The 22,479-nt window shown below is 37.9% G+C and overlaps 1 protein-coding gene and 1 pseudogene across 1 annotated transcript; both read right to left on the reverse strand.

Moving 5' to 3' along the window:
* Nucleotides 1–628: 628 nt before the first annotated feature.
* Nucleotides 629–1,696, reverse strand: LOC145786957 (glutathione S-transferase Mu 1 pseudogene; annotated as a pseudogene).
* Nucleotides 1,697–10,661: 8,965 nt separating this feature from the next.
* LOC145786139 (DDB1- and CUL4-associated factor 13-like) lies at nt 10,662–19,835 on the reverse strand. The gene is made up of 11 exons (XM_082597793.1): nt 19,719–19,835; nt 19,033–19,232; nt 18,502–18,696; nt 17,841–18,028; nt 16,947–17,075; nt 15,720–15,845; nt 14,915–15,016; nt 13,463–13,535; nt 13,234–13,328; nt 12,201–12,269; nt 10,662–11,251 (listed from the first exon to the last, which is right to left on the reverse strand). Exons 1-11 carry the CDS (start codon nt 19,786–19,788, stop codon nt 11,149–11,151), a joined length of 1,350 nt encoding a protein of 449 aa, XP_082453919.1. The 5' UTR covers nt 19,789–19,835; the 3' UTR covers nt 10,662–11,148.
* Nucleotides 19,836–22,479: the final 2,644 nt, after the last annotated feature.

Below are 22,479 nucleotides of genomic sequence, written 5' to 3' on the forward strand. Positions count from 1 at the left end.
ATACTACCGTAATGATACGAGACAGTCAACCGCTTCAAGTGGACAGTTTGCTGAGTTGTTCACAAAAACAGAAAAGTTTTATGAGTCTACTGCAGTTTAGTATCCAATGGGTTTATTTCAGAATATTGCATCCTTTTGTTAGTTTCTGAGGTTCACCTAACATTTCTACTCCTTAAATCAATTGCTGAAATCGTGGGTGGCCAATACCGCGGCTACATTACCAGCAAAATGGGCTTGAGCATTGACACCGCTATAATATATACCCTGGATGTCGCTATGGCAAGCGAAAAATTACACGTTTTTTCTGGAAGACATTTTGGAGGAAACGTTACCAAGTTCCCTTCTGGGTCCGCGACACTCTAAAAAGGTTGGGAACCACTGACAAAATTGTATTAGATTGAAGTCGTTTTTGAAGAAACGGATCATTCATTGTGCTTGCAGTGCTGTGATACAAAAAGGCTGAAAACCATTGCACAATTACTTCAACATTTAATAAATACTGTAAACAAAATTATAGGCTATTGCAACTGAACGATTCAATTAATAGCAGCATAATTACAAAAAAAACATGAAACATTTTATGTAAATGCAAAAACATCAACATACTTAATCACAATCAATCATTGTATGAAAGCAGTTTTAACACAGACTTTACACGTTGAAATTTAGAGTACGGTATGCGAATAATTTTATAAATTATATTAAACATACTGCAAGTTTTAATAGGTCGAAAACAAATGATTCTGAAACAAACTTCAACAGCATAACAGATAGTGACCTGGAAACCTGAGCTATCTGCTGTTGAACATGGGCTGTCAAGAAAACTTAGTAGTGTCAAAACTTCTTGTCCTACTTTCAAATTAAGTATATATCCTTAGTAAAGAAGTTCAGTTACCATAAACATTCATGACTTAATTTTGAACATATGTGAAGTGCATGCAATTGCATTAAATAAACAATACTGGTAGTATTTCTATGTACCAGTTAGTTAGGTGTTTACAGCTGGCAAAATTTGTTTTCCACCTCCCCAATAAGCATATTTGCTGTTGATTGGTGATTCATGGTATCGATTGGATTTTCGATAAGAAGCTATTGGTTTCAATTTATCAAAATTTTCCAAATACTTTTTCATGGCTGGATGTTGGTTCAAGAAACTTGGCATGAACAGACGTATTTGATCAAGACATTCACAGAAGGCAAAATCAACAAGGAGTAACCTGCTCCCAGTTAACCACACATTTCCTTGCATAAACTGTTCAAATTCATCCAATTCTTTTGGTAAATTTTGAAGAAAAACTTCTTTTTGTGACTCAAACAATTCCTTTTGTGACTTCTTGGACAAAGAGTAACACATGTTAATAAAACTATATCGAAAATCCTCAATACGTTCTTGTAGAAGATCACATTTCAATTCTTCTAATTCGTCATCAGGATACAAAGAATATTTCCTAGCAATATGTTTCATTATTGCCCAACTTTCAGTCAATTTTATACTTTCATCAATCCAATACGGCAAATTAGGAAAATCAAATCCCATGCTTTGTTTGTCTTTTTCCCATTCAGGACGAGCATAAGTTGGAGCATCTCCAGTAGGATACCGTTTATCAACAAACTCAATGCCAATGTATTCAAGCATCAAACGAATGGGTTCTGCAAGACATCGGATATCCCAGTATGCAAGAATAGGTTTGTCCATCATGACCATAATGTTAACTTATACACATAGCAAAGTATGCTTTCTTGCAGCACTTTAATAAAACAAAGTATAAAACTTTTATTTAGACTTTTTTTCACTGAGGCGATTGTATGCAACAACTAAGTTTTGCAAAATGTTTTTATCAGCAGCTATCCTAGATAGCCTCAAGCTCTCTGTTCATTGTTAACCAGAAAAAGATTTAAAGGAAAAGATCATTGACCCTACAGCACCATGATCAAAAAATGCTAAGAACCATTGTAAAATGATTTCAACATTTAATGAATATAAACAAAATTATATTACAACAGAACCATTCGGTAGGTCTACCCGGAGAAAACTAAAATGTGGATTTCTCAACATACAACCTATTTCTTGTTTCTAAAATGATGCATAATAAAGGTCAAATAATTTAAAAAAAGCAAAAAAAATTTTTGAAAATATGACCGTTTTTCCCCAAATTGTCACCAAGTGGTGAAAAATACACAAATTTTGAACACAAATATTTCTAGTACCACTTACTGAAGTGTAATCAAATTTTAACAGAATGTTTGTAAGTATCAAGACTCAAGCTCTCATCATCATCATTTTGTTCCTTCCTCGTATGGAGGGTTGGATACAATGCGCCATTGTTCTCGACCATGAGCTGTGCGTACTGCACATTCATAAGTTAATTTTGTCCATTTTGTGATGTTTGTTGTCCGAATCATTCTTGGTCTGCCTTTACTTCTTTTACCGTTTATCTTCCCTTCTATTAATGATCTTTGTAATGAATTTTGCCTTATTGTGTGTCCGAAATACTTCAATTTTCTTCTTTTGACTGTTTGTAAGAGCATTTTGCTTGAATTGAATTTGGAGAGTACTTCATCGTTAGTGATCTTTTGTTTCCATGAAATTTTTAACATTTGCCTGTATGTCCAGAGCTCGAAGGCATCGATCCGTTTCTCCATTTTTTGTGACATTGTCCAAGTTTCGGAATTGTATAATAGGGTCGACCAGATATAGCATTTTAATATCCTGAGACGAGTTGATAAATTTAAACGTTGATTGGTTAAAATATTTTTCATTTTTCCAAATGTAGTTCTTGCAATTTCTATCCGTCTAAGAATTTCATGGTCACACCTCCCATCTTCAGTTACCGTATTAAATGACCAAGATATGAAAAAGATTTTACTTTTTGTATAATTTCGTTGTCAATTATAATTTGGAGTACTGAAGTGTCTGGTGATTTTGAGATTATCATTGATTTGGTCTTTTTAGCGTTAATTTTCATATTAAATTCTTTACCAATTGAGTTAACATTGTCCAATATTTCTTGAAGATCTTCTTGTGATTCAGCCAACAGAACAGTATCATCAGCATAGCGTAAATTTGTTATATTCAAGCCACCAACTTTTACTCCTCTCATATCATCAATGGATTGAAAAATCATTTCTGTATAGCTCTATATATTTCTGTATAGCTCAAGCTCTATGGAAGGAAATCAAGATATTTTGAGAAAATAAAAAGTTATTCAAATTGTTGCATTTTTTGAAAAATCTTTGATCTTCGGACATGAAACAAATGGTTGCCGACAGCATCATGGACAAAATTTCCAAAATTCTTTCACCAGAGGCTTTGCATGTTTACTAGCCCAGTGCTACTCAAACTTTTTATGCCGTGTAACGGCTGAGCACCTTCCATCACTTGGCGTCCCGGTCAATTTGCGAAAAAAAGACAAGAGCAAAGTCATTATTACTTTTGTAACAAATACACAAAAAAACAAGTAAAACAACACTTTTATTAATGGTCTTTCGAATTTTGAAGCAAAGTGTGCGATGTAGAAGGGAATGGAAGCAGTGTTTTAATAGCCATGGTACACAGTCTCGGATATTCTGCTTTTATTTAGACCCAGAAGCTTGCAAGGGATCTTTTTTTTCCGGAAAATAATGTTGAGCACGTTACACCAAATTTGACAAATGTTCTGTGGAAGTATCTTGAACACATTTTACGTCCAAATTGTCTCCAGCATCATCAATAGGCCTAACAGTAGCTAACTTAGGAAACATGTCGTAACAATTGTTTGAGACTTAAAATTAAAATTATTATATGGACGTTCTGATCAACATAAAATATAGGCTATTACTCAATTTACAATTTCTCCTAACTGACCGCGTACCGTACCAGCAGCCAAGTGCTCGCGTACCGGCACCGGTACGCGTACCGGCGTTTGAGTAGCACTGTACTAGCCTATGTCTGATAGTGTTAAAAATTTAAAAGCGATTGGCAAAGAAATAAGAGATATCTGGGTTTAAAATTTGGCATTTGGTCAAAAACCACATTTTAAGAAAAACGACAATAAACAGTTTCAATACCTTTTCTTTTTTATTTCCTATTTTTGATGACTGAAATTTGCCCAAAAGTGGTGCAATGATCAATGAAAACTAAAGCTGTGATCAATACTCTTGGATGACGGTAACAGCAAATGTTTGCTTTAAAATGATGATCCTGAGTTATAGACAAAGCCAACCCCCATTGTTGCTAGGGAAAATGCCTAGGAGTGCCCACTTTCAAGATCCTATTTTAGCCTCAAACCTTCCGCCCAGTCGCCTACCAGTAGTCCAGTACCAGACCGCAGACCAGTTTAAAATTTCGCAAATCTTAATCTAGCTATCTCAAAGTTTCCAAAAATGTTTTGAAAAAAACATTATTTTTAGGTTTTTTCAGGGTAGACCTACCTTAACAGCAGTATGATTAAAAAACAACCACTGAACTTTTTTATGTGTACCGGTATGCAACAACATCAACATACAGTAGGCTACTTCATCACGATCATCCATTAAATCAGCAGTTTAGTACAGACGTTGAAATTTTGAGTTTGTAGTCATCTGTATTTAAACTGCAAGTTCTAATAGGTCGAAAGTTATTAAGTACTCTGAAACAAACTTTGAGAGCTCAACAGATAGTGATTTGGTAATCTGACCTATTTGCTGTCAAACATGAGGTGTCAAAACAAAAGTTTGCATTGTTTAAACACCTCTTCTTCTAGTTTTCAAACTAAGTAAAAGGTAAAGAATTTCAGTTGAATATCTAGGCCAGGCATGTGCAACCTTTTTCACTGGAGGGCCAAATACAAAATTTTGAATGATAAAGCGGGCCACATGATTTTTTCAGAAAACAGAAGTATCATAAAACTACTTTCCTTTGAAAGTAGTTTATGTAGTTAAGAAATAGATTTAATGCAGTCCACGACACACTTGTGCGAAGTTTATTGAAAAACTGTGATTATTGTCGGTGGAAGATGAGGAAACTGAATTCAGTCAAGCGTATTTAATCACAGATTAATGTGATTTTTGCTGTTGCAGATCTTTGCAAACTTTTGGAATATTTGCTTTCACAGAACTACAAGCAACTCAAAGTAGACTTTTCAAATGTTGGTCGGATAGTTCGCCTCTTTGCTTTCCTTTGCAATATTTCATCTTAGAGAAAAATTGCTCGCAGCAATATGTGCTTCCAAAAGCGAAATGGTTATTAAGACACAAGATTCTGATGCTTCCCCCTAACATAGTTTTTGTAAAAGTTTATCAAATCGTTTTCAACAGTAGACTATCTATGTAGCACCAACAAATATCAACAACGGTACTGTACAAGTGTACAATGCCACACAGCTTTTTCTAAGTGGTTATCTCGTATTGCGAAATAATGCAATGCAGCATTCTTGCATCACAAAGCGCAATATTTCTGTGCACAGCGTGCGAAAATTTCCATTGCTTTGATGTAAACTGCATCAAATAGTGATGGCTACTTGGCTAGTATGAACTTTTAACATTTTGCTGAGCACCACGCGGGCCGCACGGAATAACCTGGCGGGCCACAGTGCGGCCCGCAGGCCACTGGTTGCACATGTCTGATCTAGTCTATAACTTCAATCAATCAATCAATCAATCGATCAATCAATCAAGGTTTTATTTGTCATGTTTGAAATACGGTATGCAAGTAATATAGGCTACACAATGCAAAAGTTACACAAGTTCCCATACCGACAGGGAGACGACCATACGGTCTACCACTAGCGTACGCAGGGGGGGGCATTGGCCCATGCCCCCCCTTTAAAAATGTTTTAGTAGTTAACGACGTAGATTCAGGCATTTAATATGCTTTGGATTGCACTGTCAAAGCAATTAACAATGTTGTTTTATAGATGATGTTACGCCGTAGCCTACCCTCCGTACCCCCCTCTCATAGGCCTTGGCTTGAGGGTGGTTTAGGGCAGGGCCTCCGAGAGAAATCAGCACTGGTCGGGAAAAAATACGAAAAATGGGCCCCATAATATTTTTTTTGCGTTGCATGTTCGTGTTAAGCTGAAATTAGCCTACTTTCCTCAGCATGAAAAAAACTTCGTTCAATGTAAAAATCATCAATAATTCACTGGATTACACTTGCAGCAAAAATGCGATTGAGGCAAACTATTTTGTCTAGAAAGCTTTGTAAACACACAATAAGCCTACAAGCAACGAAAATAGTTCAACCAAGCATTCAATTCAGGAGTGTCCAAACTTTTTTCCACGCGAGCCAGATTTGATAATAAGTGTTCGCGGGCCAACAGCCACAATAATTTTTCTGAAAACTGCAAGTTGAATTTATATGATTTTTGTGTGTCTGCAGGCCAAAAATAACACATTGTACAACAACAGGCGCGGCCATACAAAAACGTCTCGTAGGCCAGAGTTGGCCCGCGGGCCGGACTTTGGACATCCTTGATTTAATTCACCCCTTTCTGGACTTTTTGCAATGCAAAGTTACGGATCATAGCATCAAATGATAAAATTTTGCGACGTCGGAATTGATGCACAACATGTATAGTTAGGCTTTTCAGTCGGTTTTGAGTCATAGGCCTACTGGAGCGCAAACAATTCTTTACAAATTTCAGTAATTGCTAAAACCACGTTCTCAAAGCGCAACCGTTGGAGGTAGCTATCGGAACACAAAAAAAATCATAACAAAACTATTTGGAAAAACCTTTCGAAATATGGGGTGGTTCGTTCTGGTTTGCAGCTGAAGTTTGCTGTGTGGCTTTCTGTCAAAAGTACCACCTCATCCAAAATGTCTTGAAAAATGTCATTGTTGTGTAGCCTACAAATGGTTAAAATTTGTCCCACATGCCCGCAACTGCACAACAGACATACGATGAAATTTTCATGGAACTTCAAACTCATCGACGATATGTTTGAGTTTGTTGATACATTTGTCAATTCCAACAACTATCGAATGCCCTTTGCAACGTACGGTAGGTAGAAAACATCTCCTTCGAATGATTCAGCTAGTTAAGTGGAGTAATAAAAGCGTTTTGTCCTTAGGAAATGAAAATCATTTTCTTTTAAATTTATAATTGCCACTGCAACTTTAGCTTGCGAGTAGTAGCCTAGCCTACTCTTTTCAGCTTTCTCTTACTTAGATTACATCTTCCTTTAATTTCATTAAATTCATTAGTGAATCTTGTTTAGGACCGTAATCCACATAGGCGAATGCAAAGCAGTCACAAATTTAAAACTGCTAGTTGTAGGCTACTTTAGCATTGACTCAGCTTCCGATCAAGCTCTTGCTGGATCCAACTTGATGCATTTAAGAAACGTCTTTAGAGCTTCAATTGCAAAAGGGTATTGTAAAGCATTGGGTTTGACTGCACCACGCCTTGATTACCCTCTCGAAGTCAATTTTCTTTGCAAGATGATAGGACAGCTTTCTTTAGATTTTTCAGAATTTTTCCTCTGATTGGGCTATAACTAGATGCCACAAGCTTACAGATAATCAATTACTCCAAAAATGATAAGACATTTGAACAACTCTGTCTGTAGGCAACATTATGAATTCCAACTAGATTTAAGCAACAACATCCATAAACAAAAAACTCACTACCTTCCAAAATCACATCATGAGAAGCATGACCACCAAAAGGCTACTTGACTACACGAAAACAGAAGATCTTTTAACTATGACAAAATTACATCCAATTGCAGCAATAATAAAGTCAAAAGTTTTAAAACTGTTCGGCCTCACTAAAAGATCACAATTCGGAATCAGCAAAGTTTGCACAGAAGGAAAAGTAGAAGAAAAAAGAAAACGTGGCGGACAACTAAAACGATGGCAAGACAACATCCAATCATGGACCGGACTCAACTTGGCGACACTGGGCGAGCTGGCTCAAAATCGCCACTTTTGGAAGCAAATAACTCATGTTGATGCACAATCTGCTGCAGGCGGAGATTATGACTGATGATGATCCATAAACAAAAAATATACAGGACTTACTTTCTTTAATCGTGCTTGGACTGATACCTTTAACTTTCCCAGATAACTTATGTTGAATACAACTTCCTATGCCTGGCCAACGCAGATTTTGAAGTTAAGGTTCAGTTGTCAAGCAAAAATAGTGCCCGCTTAGCTAAAACAGCACCACTTTTCAAGTTGAAACTATCAAAACAATCGAAACCGTTCAGTGATACAGAAATCATTTCAGCTTCAGATTTTACGTCTTGAAGCTGTTCAACATCGCCTACCTTAACACGAAAATGATTTGTTCTTGATGAGAAGCATCGAGAGTGACATTTACAATGATTGAGAAATACTTGGAACTACGCACTTCATTTAAGAATTTGTTGATTATTTAGTTGGTACATCTTTACTTTAGTACTAAAAATGGGCCCCCCTCAAAAGTGAAAAAACGACTCGTTTTTCCTTTACAATGTTTTGCTAGGGGGGAAACTGGCCCGACTTCCCCCCCCCTCTCGGAGCCACTGGTTTAGGGTAGGCCTTCTTTTTCGTTCTATAGTTCAGAGTGCGGTTAAAATTGCATTCGATATTTAAACTTTCACAGAGTAGTTCGATTTATGCTTTAATTAAGGTAATGACGTTGCCTATCATGATCGAACTATTAGCCTATGGTTTTTACTTCTCCGACATAGCCTACGCTAAGACCGTGAGAGTCTATATTTCACCAACAGATAAGCTACCTTAAACCTTGGTCAGACTATAGAGTAGCATAAGGCAACTCTTGATAAAAAAAGTCAAATTATATCGAATGCCTCCCTCCCCACGGAACAAAATCCTGCGTACGCCACTGAATGTAAGCTTACCCTCAATACGCGTAGTTCATTGGGTTTAGTAAGCCAACTACGTCGTCTACGTAATTAAAGGCATTAAACGCGACATTAAGAATGTTATGTCGTATCGTTTGTTTTCAATACGTCTAATGCAAGCTGAGCCTACCTATGCCAGTAACCTATCAGGCAGTGGCGTAGCCAGGGGGGGGGGGCTTACAACCCCCCTTTGGCACGCGTGTGACATCACGATATTAAGAATGATGCTTTCAGTCTCTAAAACAAAGTTTGCCTAATTTAAAACGAAACTGCATTAAAAGAGCGAGTTTTGCCAATACCAAACATTCAAATAAAACTCAGCCAAAAATTAGCAACAAAAAAACATAGAGTTTATTACCGAAAAATGCTCAAGAAAACATGATCTTATCCTTTTGCTATGCCACCGGACAGCACCATTTTGCAGGAGTATTTATACCCACATTTTTGTTGAAAATGCTCTCAAAATGCAAAAAATTCAAAGTAATTTTTCAAAATTTTGTAGCAGAGGCCCCCCCCGCCGCTGGGTGTCGTCTATGGCGAAGACGCCGTCGAAGACAATTTTGCCATTTAAAATAAGCTTACAAGAGAAAAACAATAAAAACATTAAAACGTTCCCGCGCTTCAACATACGCACCAAAACATAACAATAAAATAAATAACATATTTAAGATAACGTAGGCCTAAACACAAAATTCCAATGAGCATAAGCATTCAATTTATTTTTAGTTTGGTTTTGAATCTTTCTCGGACTGACAAAGCCTGGATAGGTTGTTCCTGGTAGTTTCGCATATAACTGTAGAAGCTCTTGACGCGGTTATCGAGATTGATAGAGTGAAGTTTTTCTGCTTGTTAAAGTTTTGTTGCCGGGGAATTATTTCATCCATTAGGTGGCGCTGAATGGAGAGCAGTTCTCAGAATGCGTTGCTCAAGCGCATACCCCGACGAGAGTCGCTTTGCCGGAACGCAAAAGATACAATAGGCCTACTGTAGAAATAAAATACACTTAATACAGCAACAAATAAAAAAGGTAGCAAAACCATAATGGTTTAAAACGTGCATGTACAAGATCTAATTTTAAGGTATTTCTTTTCCAAGGGACTCGAAAACTTGAAAAAAACTACTTTGTATTCTAATGATATTGTGCGTTTTTCTGAGACGTCTGTTGATTTGGGCCTGAAAATCTCATTAGTACCGGGCCCAAATTATCATCTCGGCCCAAACAACCCTGGGTAGCTATAGCTTTAGGAATCTTTATCCTTGAACCAAGAAAGCTCGTTTGAGAGCTCAAAAAAAATGAACCTTTAGTTTCGCACAGCCCACTTGCAGAGGCTTTGAACCACTGACGCACGCGCTGAGATTGACAGAGTGAAGTTTGGGATTGTTGCTACAGTGCTGTCTTATTATTATTTCATCCCCTTGGTGCCGCTGTTTGTAGAGCAGTAGGTTACTGGAAATGCGTTGCTTAGCGCACCACCCCATGTCAATCCAGCATCACATGGTGTTTGTTTGTTTATAAAGTCAGACACTTTGCCAACTGAGCTGTATTTCAGCTTCTGATTAAATACATAAAGAGTTGATCGATGGTACAAAACTTCGCAAAAGATTGTGAATTGCGTGCTCATGGTAGCTCGAAGCTGCAGGTTTTTGTCTGACTCTCTTCAGGATTAAATATAAGCTACTGACCAACTATAAATTTTTGGTTGGTTTTGAATCTTTGTTTCGCATTATATAACTTACTTGTAGACTCTACGATGTAGAGGCTTTCAACGCAGGGCCGTTACCGAGATTGAAGTTTCCGATTGTTGAAAATTTTGTTACCGGGGAATATTGTACCATCCACTAGGTGCTGCTGAATAGAGAGAAAAAAACTTTTATTTTGTCTGTTGCGAGAATAGTATACGGTACAATTTTAAACACGAATAAAACAGCACCATAACAATCTAGACTCCACAACAGATGCGTTGCTCAAGCGCACACCCATAGCCGATCCAGCGCCGCTGGAATGTGAGGTTTCTTCGTTCACATGGTCGGGCGCTTTATCAAGTGGGCTATCGAGGCAGACAATAACGTACATTGTGCGATATGGAAAAGTAGTGTAGGCAAGTCTGCGAACCATACTGGCTATTTAGAATCGACAAGACTAACATTGACACAAGAACATTTTTTATTCGTCTTAATTTTACTCCAATCGTTGAATGCAACCAACATGCGTTGAAGCTCGAAGATAGTTATCAATGCGACTTCACTGATAGTGTGACCGTCCACATTTAGAGTTACGAGCTTAACCCAACACCAAGTAGTCACTGTTCCCTGACAATCTTCGAAAGGCAGCTAAAGCATTTAGTCTTCGTAAGGGTCGTTATCCACAGAAACAATATGCTTGGCACGCTCTGGCACGTTTTGATTAGATCCAGGTTTGCTGTGAAGGATCACATTCTTGTGCCTGGAAAACATTACGATATGAGCTTGGAAATGTGTTTTAACTAACAACCAATCTTATAATTCCCAAGAACGTATCAGGGGCTGTCCAAATGACGTGTGACGTCAATACATCTTCCTACAACCAGTAGTGGTGACAGGGGGGTCCATGGGGTAATTTTGGACCAGGGCCCGGAAACACCACGGCGTATTGTTAAGATACAGTGCGATGTTTGTATCAATGTCCTAATTTGGGGCCCAAAAATCTCATTGCTACCGGGCCCAAATACCTTCTCAAAGGCCCTGCCTACTACTCTTCCTCCTCTTGTGAATGTGGTACAGAGGAACAGACTGCAGACTACATCATCAATGATTGTACCATCTTCAAGCCACCTAATGGAGTGGACGATCTGCTTATCTTGGATGATGAAATCAGACTGGCTGCTCTCTAGTAGCCTTCCAGCATTGTCCGGGAACATCTTAAATCTGGGGTGGTAAAGGATAGACCATCGGTCCCAGAGGCTTACACAACAACGACGATTGATGTTCTTTACACCTACCCATGCTAACATTTCTAAACTAACCCTAACCCATGCTAAGGTTTGTGGTGTCGCCAAGGCAGTGGGGACAAGGGGAGACATCTGTCGTGCAGTATCAGGGGAGCGAAATTAATAGTTTTAAAACTGCAATTTTTTCAGTGAATCGTCATGCTTCACCACATACTTTATCACAGATTGTCATCAAAAGGCGCTGGAAACCCTAGCTAGCTTACGTCATCGCTCCAGAAGTGTCATATTGTATATACAGCCTACAAAAAAGGTCAACAAATCACAGAAGTTTAGATACCACCGTTTCAACTTTAAACTTTGAAGTTTAAAGACAATACATTGGATTTTTAAAATAGTTGCAGTTGCCTGCCTAACTTAGTGGTGTCGTGCTTTGTCGAACTTTACACCAATAAGCAAGCCACTTACTTTTTGACGAGACGCTGCTTGAGGTCCTGTCGCTCCTTCAAACCTTTGTACACCGACCTTGGTACGTGTCTGGTTAAGAAAGCGTAAAATTGTTAATTCGCAACAGCTCGGTGAGATTTCAACATGAAGAGAGCCACAAACTTAAAGTTTGGTAGCAACTAGAAAACAACCCAGACAGCAAATCAACCGTTTTTTTTTTACCTTAATTCGTCTGCAAACTGCAACAAAAACAAGACTGCAGACGTTGAATCACTGTATTAAACGGTTGATTTGCTGAGAGTTTCTATAACCATAGAGAACAACTGATCGGTGGTCAACTCTGAGTAATTGCACCCATTGAGGGTAAAATTCATCGACCAAAGGATTAATTTAGCAAAGACAATCCACATGGCAGATGGCCAAAATCTGATGGAGTAAAGTCAATCCATATAAAGTCAAAACTTTGAAAACCTTCGCTAACATAGATAACTGAGAATTATTGTAATGGAACTGAACAACATTATGTAACAACATATGTTATTCATGACGAAGAATGTGTCGAAAACGAATGTTAGAGTGTTCAGTTGTTGGTCTTGCCAGTTGTTTGGATAATGTTAAGTTATTCAACCCAGTTACTTTATTGCCAATCAATTCTTAGAAAGTTGTCACCAATGATGATGATGATGATAGCGTATGAGCAATCTTTCCAGGTTAGATTGGAGGGCAGGAAATCTTCAGCCACTCAGCAGTCTCGTCGTCCAGGACCCTCAGACCATGCGCACCGTGTGGAGGCCGGTGGGTTAGGCAGTGGTGGATGACATGGTCTGCGGTCTGTTCAGTGGCACCACACTCGCATTCTGATGAAGGAGCCAGGCCCCACTTGTGCATGTCCGAACGAAAACGGCCGACGCCAGTTCGCAGGCGGTTAAGCCTGACCCACGCAAACCTTGCGAGGGACATCCATGGTGGACGGGGATCGGCGTCGGGTATGAAGTACCAATAAACAGTACGAACTAATGTATTAGAAATACAAATTACTGTATTTTCTAATCACCTGTGCTTGGCGATCCTTCTAATTTGCGGGTGGAAGGCGAACTTTTGTTTCAACTTTTCATTGTAATCCGCAGCCGCTTGCTCGCGTGGTGTTTGCTGGATACAAAAGGATCAGGAATAAACTATTTTACAATTATCATACAATTGGTGATGTTGATTGATTCAAACATGAATACATTTCACACCAGAGTTTAACATTTTGATATTTGAGACTCAAGCAAACAACTCACTCGTCCGAGTTTTTCTGAAGCTTTTGCTTTCCATAACCGGATATTCGTTTCATCCGATCCGGATAAGATATACCTGGAACAAAAAGTTGACCTGGTTTCTACAAACTTAAGCACAAAGAACAAAACAACGGCACGGCATTTAACAGAAAATACAGAAGCAAACTAATAACAGGCCTCGAAATTCGTTTTTGTTTACGGCGGACAAACGTGTCCGGTCTGAGCAGCTATCTCGGCGGACAAATTGAGTCTCACGACGGACACACCAGATTTAGCGTCGATCGTCATGTTTAATCACTTTATCTTGATAATTCTTCACCATTTGAGAACTATAGCTAGTTAGCTACGGTTTAGAAGGCTTTTTAAAATTTCAGCAAAGTTACTCTGAAAGGCTTTCATCAGACCAACGACGTGCGCTGAAAGAGTCAAAGCGCCGCATATCTGATTAACTTGGAACCACCAAAAGAGGTCGTGTGGCTTCTTGTGTTACAATGCTCTGGGCACGAGAAGGAAAACTTCCACACTAACGCTACTATTTTCTGCTGTGCAAAGTTTCTTAGGCATTTTTCTTTAGGTTTATTTTTGCGTGTCATGTGAGCGAAAGTGAATTTTCCTTGGGCCTTTTCTTACTGTAATACCAAAACTTCAAAAATTTTGTAACCAACCTTGCCTTTTCAAAATTACTCGGAGATCAAAGCCAGACTTTGTGAAATAAGACTTGAACTAAGTTGCGCGTGATTAGTGTAGAAGTACCGGTACTCGCATCGATTCTTGGCGAAGAATTCGTCTTTGTTACGCTGATTCAATGTCATCAATCGTTGAAGCAACGTAAAAATCGAAAATTTTCCTGCTTGAGTGGAAGCTAAGGAATACAGTAGGCCTATTCACATTGTTTAGATGCGCGCTAGAATGCGCGGGAAATTATATTCTCGCAACAATATTGTTCGTGCTATGCCATGACGATTTGTATCGCTGGTTCCTGTGTTATTTCTCGGCGGACAAATATGACCGATCTGGAGGGTACTTCCCGCGGACATCACAAATCACATGCTGTGACGGCGGACATGTCCGCGGTGTCCGCCGTGAATTTCGAGGCCTGTAATAACCCAGACAGCTACTTCATCTGGTCAGGTCCGTACCCTATCTGGTCCATATATACTATAGTGACTTGTCTGGGAACGTGTTGGCCCGAAGGTGCAATATTGGAAGTATGACGAGAACGAAGCTGTTGCATCGCCGAAAACTTTGACAATTTTTAGTTTATTTCTGAATATAATGTTGAATACGGTGTCGTTGCTCCGTTTTAGTGCTTGGCAAAGTTACGTTTCTACCAGAATTCTATTCTAGAAGTTTAAGTACTTCAAGATGAATAAAGTAATAATTCAACAAAGCAAATGCAGGAAATATCTCGGATCAAAAAGCCACCAAAGAAAAGAAATGAAAGCAAGAACAAACCTGCTGTCTGCAGACCACGTCACTGCCATCACTCTCTGCATGCGCTTTGAGTGGTATATCTCTCTACTACGAGCTCGGTTGCATGGGAAGATGCGGATGGTTCTGAAAATAAAAACAATCTCTAGCTTGCTATTTTTAATATATTAATGAAAGTACCCAAATGTGGTTGCTTGCGTACCACAAATGAAAAAATCACTACGCTGCATTAGTTATCTAGTAATAAGGCTTTCCAGCCTCGTGTACGATTTAACAGTTGCGTCCTGTCAACCCTTTGAGGACCGCTGGGACATAGGTGTCCCATGAAATTAGCCGATTACCCCCCAGTTAACTTTAAAAAATTGGCCACTGCTGATACCCTAACGTAGTATTGGATATCTAATGCTTAATTTTAGGATAGACATCCTTTTTTAAAAATTTTTTGCGTAAGTGTTGTTTATATGACATATGAAGCGTGAACAAACAAATTCTACATAAATATTTGTTTGGGGAAACTTAATGGTCCTCAAAGGGTTCAAATTGAATCACTAAATGAAAGTAACCTTTAAAAAAGGATGAAACAGGCTGTAAATGTTACTTTGACAATGGTGACTGAATTTACTTGAACTAGCTCTACTTAAAAATTGAGCAATCTTTTGTGGTATTAATACCATTTATTGTACTACAATATATATATAAAAGCATATGTCATGCTTTCGCATCACAAGCGTGACAAGGAAACGTTGTAAAACAAAGTCAACTTTCAACCGTTTACAAACCATTCCTTGGGTACTTGGGTAGTAACGATACACCTGTTGTAGCAACGTACTTGTCGTAGCTCCCTGAGACAAATTCTTTCCCAGTTGGGGAGTAGTCCACGTCCAGTACGGCCTTGACATGGTCAGTGTGAACTTGGGAGGCGAAATCTAGTCTTCGCAAGTCGAACGTATATAAGCTAGAAAATAAGGTAGGTGTTCATGTGTTAGCCACAGAAGGTAGTTACTTTCTAGTAGTCCCACTATTAAGGTGATGCTCGCTAACTGCGTCAATGAATCGTTTATGTTTGTATTTGCAAATTTACGATATTGTACTGTAATTTATTTACGTGTGACAATTCTTAAAGACCGAAAAATACAACTCTACTGCAAGCAATAATGATGTTGTATATTACATTGGTAAACACAACATTATGTGTTGCTTCAAAAAAGTGATAGCGCACATATTTCGTCAATCTACAAGAGTGACCGTGTTTACAAAATAGACTGCAGCAAGCTTATACGAAATGTCTGAGATAAAACAAGAGATGGCTGCCGATTACTTGAACTTACTTACGGCAATTACTTTTACAAAACAAATGGAAATATATGACATATTTCAACACTATTGATTTGAAGTTTTCAGTTAAATACCGCGTAAACATGGAAATCCTGGTCTAACTAATGCAGATAAGGCTTAGATATTGCACCAACGATGAAATAGCAGCTTTTGTTCTATATTTTACAAAATTAACACGCAAAATTAACATCAACACTCGAAAACGAATTATGAAATGCTATATATGGACTACGTTACTTTACAATGCAGAAACATGGATACTGTCATCACAAACGGTTAAACGACTTGAGACATTTGAAATGTGGATTTATAGAAGAATGCTTAAAATTTCATGGAAGGATAAAATCACAAACAAAGATGTACTAGCTAGAATACAAACCAACATGGAAATTCTACAAACAATTAAATCAAGAAAATTGAAATATTTTGGACATGATTCGCAATAATTCTATTCAAAGACAACTGCTAGAAAGAAAAATGAACGGCAAACGAAATAGGGGCAGACCACCAAGAGTTTGGACTAATGATATTGAAGACTGGTCAGGACTTAATTACAAAACTGCAGTAGAAAAATCTCACAACAGAGAAACTTGGCGCTTCATTACCTCCAACCCTCGACGAGAGGAAAGAACTTAATGATGATGATTTTACAAAATACACTTCTTTCAAAGTTCTAAGAAAATTTATGTTTAAATATTTTTAAAACTACTGTAGAGCATACTTATGGTCTTCGTTGGCCACTGTGAACATGAATGCCTCCATGGGGTTCCAGACCGCCACATTGCTACGTAGTTTCAAAACAACCTTATTTATCGGAACAGGGGCACGAAGATCGTACAACGAGATGCTCCTGTGAAGATAATTAAGAATATTTTTGTTTGTCATATCCATACTGGCATCTGGTGGTTAAAGGTTTAGATAAAGTGGACAGGAAGGTAAGGAAGCCAATCTTCATGTCCACTTTCAGAAATTTTAGTGTCTTGCCAAAGACACAGCCGCGTACTCTTGGGCGGTATCGAACCAACGCCCTTCAAATAAACGTCAGTTGTTTATTGAGTAAGCTGTCGGAAGACAAGGCAGACTTTTTCACAAAGGACGTCGAACAACGTCATTCGGGCAAGAATCGGTTTGTAGCTAATGGTGAAATGTTAGAAAGACGTTCTAGAACTGCATAACGACACAAAGTGAACTGCAGGATTAAAATCAGACAACATTGCACATTGTCAAAAAATTAAATAAATTTCTAAATAAGCTATTTCAACTCCGCTCCCGATATGCATCGTTGCACACCTTATTTGTGTGAATAAAAGTTTCCATCGTTGTTAGCCTATCGGTCAAAAGCAATCAATGATCCTGTAAGAAGCTGAGCAGACCTTTCAAAAGTTGTTGCGCCGTATGCTGATAAATTGTTTAGATTAGGTAACACAAACGCGAAAATCTTATTACTATAATATAAAGCTGAAAATGCTTTTTGCATTTCTTGTATTTTGAGTGATACTTTTGGTCAGGATGTGTTGTCAATTTTTTTAAGTTTACGAGTGTGGTGCGAGTGAAAAAAAGGTGCAGAACAATAGCCATTATAATGATGGAGTGTTCTGTTGATTTCAGTGACTACCTGTCTGCGATGGTGCTAATACACAGGTTGGTTTCAACAGGGTTAAACCGAACACTGTTCACGGAATCTGTTCCCCACTGGTAAATTTGCACAGGTTCAGATCGCTCGTTGTTCCAAATGTCCACAGTCTGGCCACAGGTGGCGTAAATGGGATCCTTCCAATGATGATCCACTCCCGTGTACAAAGACTATAAAGCAAATGTTAAATTTATAAGATAATTAATCATAGAAATCGTACTTATTAATGCACTTGAATGTGATGTTTATGCAGTAATATAAGTGAGTTTCAACATCAATTATTTATCTGCAATATTGTTTAATCTTGCGCTTTTCAACCTTTTGTGAACCACGGAACACTTTTTGCTTTGAAATAATCTTGCCGGACACCAAACGAAATTGTATATAACGATGCAGTAAAATAAACAACACAATTTCAGTTTTTCTCAGTACGATATCTGGGCCTGTTTATATGAGCACAAAGTTGATATTCGGACAGGAATTGCAGAAAGACAAACGCTAAGCTCTTGTGACTTTCGATAGGTGTTTGAAGGAACTGGGAACACAAGTTAAATTAATAAATTGCTTGCGGAACACCTGATGATCTTCCACTGAAAATCCCTGGTTTAATCTACTACTAGGAAATAAGTACATAAACCTTTACCTTTGCCACAATGGTATTCAATGGTTGATGGCTGTTCGGGCTTAGCGCGTCAGTAGACCAGTGCTTTATTGTTTTATCATCGCCAACCGATATAAACGTGGCTCCGTCAGGGCTGCTTGTCAGACCTCGTACAAAGCCTGTATGAGCTTGCAATGATCGTATACAACGCTGATTTGTTAGGCTCCATTGACGAATCTGTTTAGATTACATGTCCATTGGGTCATTAACTCATCAGTTTATCTGCATTTAAAAATTTCGTTTTCTTTTTTAAATTTAACATCTCACACGTTAGCAATTAGCAAATGCATTATTGCAATGAAAACATGTATTCTATAATTATTCTTAAAAGAGGTTTGAAATTGTATTGTAAACATGAAAGGTAATTATTATATTTGACCATATATGTATACTCTTTCCTATACTCTTTCCTATGTATATAACCATTGGTATGTTCAAACCTTTTTTGCAAAAAAAAAAAACATTCTAACATACCGGTACATATTGTATTGTAATAAATATTAACATACTTACTTCACCGTCACATGCACCAGAAAAAATTGTATTTAAACGCTGTTTGTGTTTGCACATGCAACAAACGCCATCAGTATGGCCATCTAGTGAAGCAAGAAATGGCTTTGCAAACACCCGCTCTAACTTTGTAGCATTCAAGGCACGAATATATTCTCTCGGCGCTTCAAATGGATGCAAGGCTGGATTATAATTCCGAAACACTGAAAGCAAAAATGTGATATGAATGATTGAGATATGTTATTTCCAGCAATATGTCACAATAAACAGCTTGGAAAGCTTTTCATAAAATGTTTTATCTATTAAATGTCGTCAAGATCATTACTGATGTCAGCTGACAAATTTATTCCTGTTGCAAGCCAAAAACATCAAATCAGTTAACAGTTGAGAGCAAAAGCAATTATTTATTTATTTTACATGTTAAAAATGAAATCTGTCCAGTTCTGCATTCTGCAATATTAAAATCAGTCATTTATTAAAGCAACATCATCATCAGTTTAGTGGTACAACAGCTAGATGACAGAGAAAAGAATCTTGTATAATATATATTATCCAGAAATAAAACAATGCATATCACACATTAAAAAATAAAAACCTCAATGAATCGACATGATGAGACTAACTGGTTTTCAGTAGCTACACTAATAGACATAGACAATTAGATATCTATGGCTGTAACAATAATTTACCTTTGTTAATATCACGCTTTGTTTCTCGCAAGTAATCATCGGGATTTCGTGATAGGACTTTAATCTTCATTTTTACAATAGTTTATAATAGCAATTATACATACAGTGATAACATCTAAACAAAGAGCAACACGAAATATACAATACAGTCAAAGTATAGCAGCTGGGGCAACAAAAAATAATGGATATTCTGTATTTGCACAAGAGGCTTCTGAACAATTTAGGTACGTACAATTAGGGGTGTTCAATTTCGATTATTGGAATATTCGAAATTCAATTTATTTTCGATTTTCGAATTTCGATTTCGAATATCACAACTATTCACCAAACTGCAAAATGTGATTTTATTGAAAGAAACGACATGAAAATTCGCTAGAAAGCGCGAAAAAAAGCCATGAAAATTTGCGAAAAAAGAACACAAAATAACGTCTACAGCTCCAGGCCCATGTTGGTGTTTATGAACACAAGCTGATCGACATGATCACCCGTCAGTCGGGATCTCAGCTTCGTGACGGTCAGACCAGCTTTTGAAAACGATCGCTCCGCTGGAGCCGAGGTCGCTGGGATCCCAAACACTTCAAGTTCATTTTCACAGCGAGCGATTCACTGCCGCGACATTTCACAGCAGAGTGCAGAGGTTTCGACCGGAAAGCGACATCGAGTATGTTTGCAAGCGCATAAAGCTAAACGCACGCTCCGTCTACGTAGCAAATTATGTTGTTTTTGGGTGCATTCAACATCTGATGACATTGAATCGACACAAAGTGGTAGATTTTTGCTATGTCCCAGGCAGCAAATCAGTCATTTTTAGATTGATTCAAAGTCTCCAGACATTAAATCAATTGTAAAAATGACAGATTTTATTGTCTGGTGTTGGATTGTAGCATCGCAACTCGTTCTAGTGATTATTTATCGCGAAGCTGTTGCGGTTTGCATTCAAAAAGTGTTTTCCTGCTGCCGATCGCTAGTTCATCTATTGTTTTATGTATCAATACAGCATAAAAAGTTGCCCCCACACAGAAATATGCGTGGGGGCCTGGCCCCCACGCAGGCCCGCAGCCAGCCGGGGGCCAGGGGGGCCTCGCCCCCTCTGGAAAAAATTTCGCCCCCCCTTGGCAAAATCTCAACATTCTCGAGCAACAGCTACAATTATAATGATTTTGCCCATTTAAATTTTTTTGGGCCCCCCTAAAAAAAAGTTGCACCCCCTTGCTCTGCGGTTTGGCTACGGCCCTGCCCCCACGGCTTAGGCGCCTATGGATTCGGTAAAAAATGGATAAAACTGCAACAAAGCTCACCCTACACTGTCTATTGCACAACCTAGCTATCTTCATTCTTGAGAAATTTGGCATTAAAAATGCCAACCTGGCATCCCTGGCCGTTGGACCCGCGAGAGCGTGTGATAGTCACGTGATCGACGATGCGCATGCGTCGAAGTCTTTTTTCGCTTGCAAAATGCGACAAGACAGATTTCGCGCCACTCGCGTTACTTTCAACCGCATTCAGCCGAAAGGGCGGCTATAATTTCGAATATGTCCGATACGAAAAACGAATTTCGAATATCACCTTAACGAAATCGAATCGAAAATCGAAATTGAACATCCCTACGTACAATAACATAAATTAACATCCACTACATGGAAGTGTAGGTTTGACATCAAAAGCGTGGGCCATTGGACAAGATGATGTAGCAAATGTCAATTGATGAAATTATTTAACAGCAAAATATATATATATAATAGTTGATATTATTGATGATAATGAAGTTATTGTCAACATCAATAAAAATCGCTTTTCATAAGGCACATCAAACAAGTTTAGATTATTCATCTTCTTCTTCAGATTATTCATGATTTATGGGAACACATCAATATTGTGATAAAACATGGTGAAAATATTGGAGTAATGATAATGTAGCATTATTATATATATTTTCCACTCTCAGAGTATTCATTCAAGATTTAGAACGTTTACTTTAAACAATATACAATGGTTGATATTTTATCAATTTGCACAATAGCTGCTCATAAACATTTCAAAATCAGGTTATCAATTCTCTATCGTACACTACAATATCAATAAAAGCAATTATAAATTTTGAATGTAACTAAAACAATTTGAAAAGAAACAAGAGATGTACTGATATCTCAGTAGGAAAGGAAGTCAGTTGAAAATTACACTTAAAAGCTGATGGCACAAAAGGTTTTACGAATTTTACAGCTGTAGGCAAATTTATGCTGAAAGAAAATGGGTCTGCTACTATTCGGCTAGTCCGATTGGGCTATTTCTCTTTTCGACTACAGCCCGATTCGGCTAGTCCGATTGGGCTAGTTCCCTATTTGGCTACAGTCTTTATCAATTAGTTTCCTATTCGGCAATTTTTTGAAAATCAAACGATAGTCCTTCTGTAATCCAACAAAATCCTTCTGTTTATTTAGAGAATTTTGTATTTTATTCCACAATATGGTTTCTTTTCATGTTTCTTTTGCATTCCGACAAAGAAAAACAAATTGAAATGAAATTTAGCGAAAAATGTTTGAACTATTACATTGAACTGTTTGCTCACATAAAATCGACAACGATGCCTTCTGTTTATTTAGAGAATGTTGTATTTTATTCCACAATATATTTTCTTTTATATTTGAAATAATCGAAGCTTTAGATGAGTGGGGTTTACACCTAACCACTGAGATCTTAAATCATATTTATGACACCGGAAACATCTCTAGTGATATGGTACGTTCCATATTCATAACTTTAC

Source organism: Aplidium turbinatum, chromosome 17 (assembly GCF_918807975.1).
Source record: "Aplidium turbinatum chromosome 17, kaAplTurb1.1, whole genome shotgun sequence".
Taxonomy (NCBI): domain Eukaryota; kingdom Metazoa; phylum Chordata; class Ascidiacea; order Aplousobranchia; family Polyclinidae; genus Aplidium; species Aplidium turbinatum.

Excerpts from the sequence above, each read along its gene's own strand:
- LOC145786139 (XM_082597793.1), bottom strand. The coding sequence starts at position 19,788 with ATGAAGATTAAAGTCCTATCACGAAATCCCGATGATTACTTGCGAGAA. Across the intron at positions 13,536-14,914 it reads ACGTGGTCTGCAGACAGCAG|GTATATCTTATCCGGATCGG; the intron begins GTTTGTTCTTGC and ends TTTTTGTTCCAG. Across the intron at positions 12,270-13,233 it reads AGAAGGATCGCCAAGCACAG|ACACGTACCAAGGTCGGTGT; the intron begins GTGATTAGAAAA and ends TTTCTTAACCAG.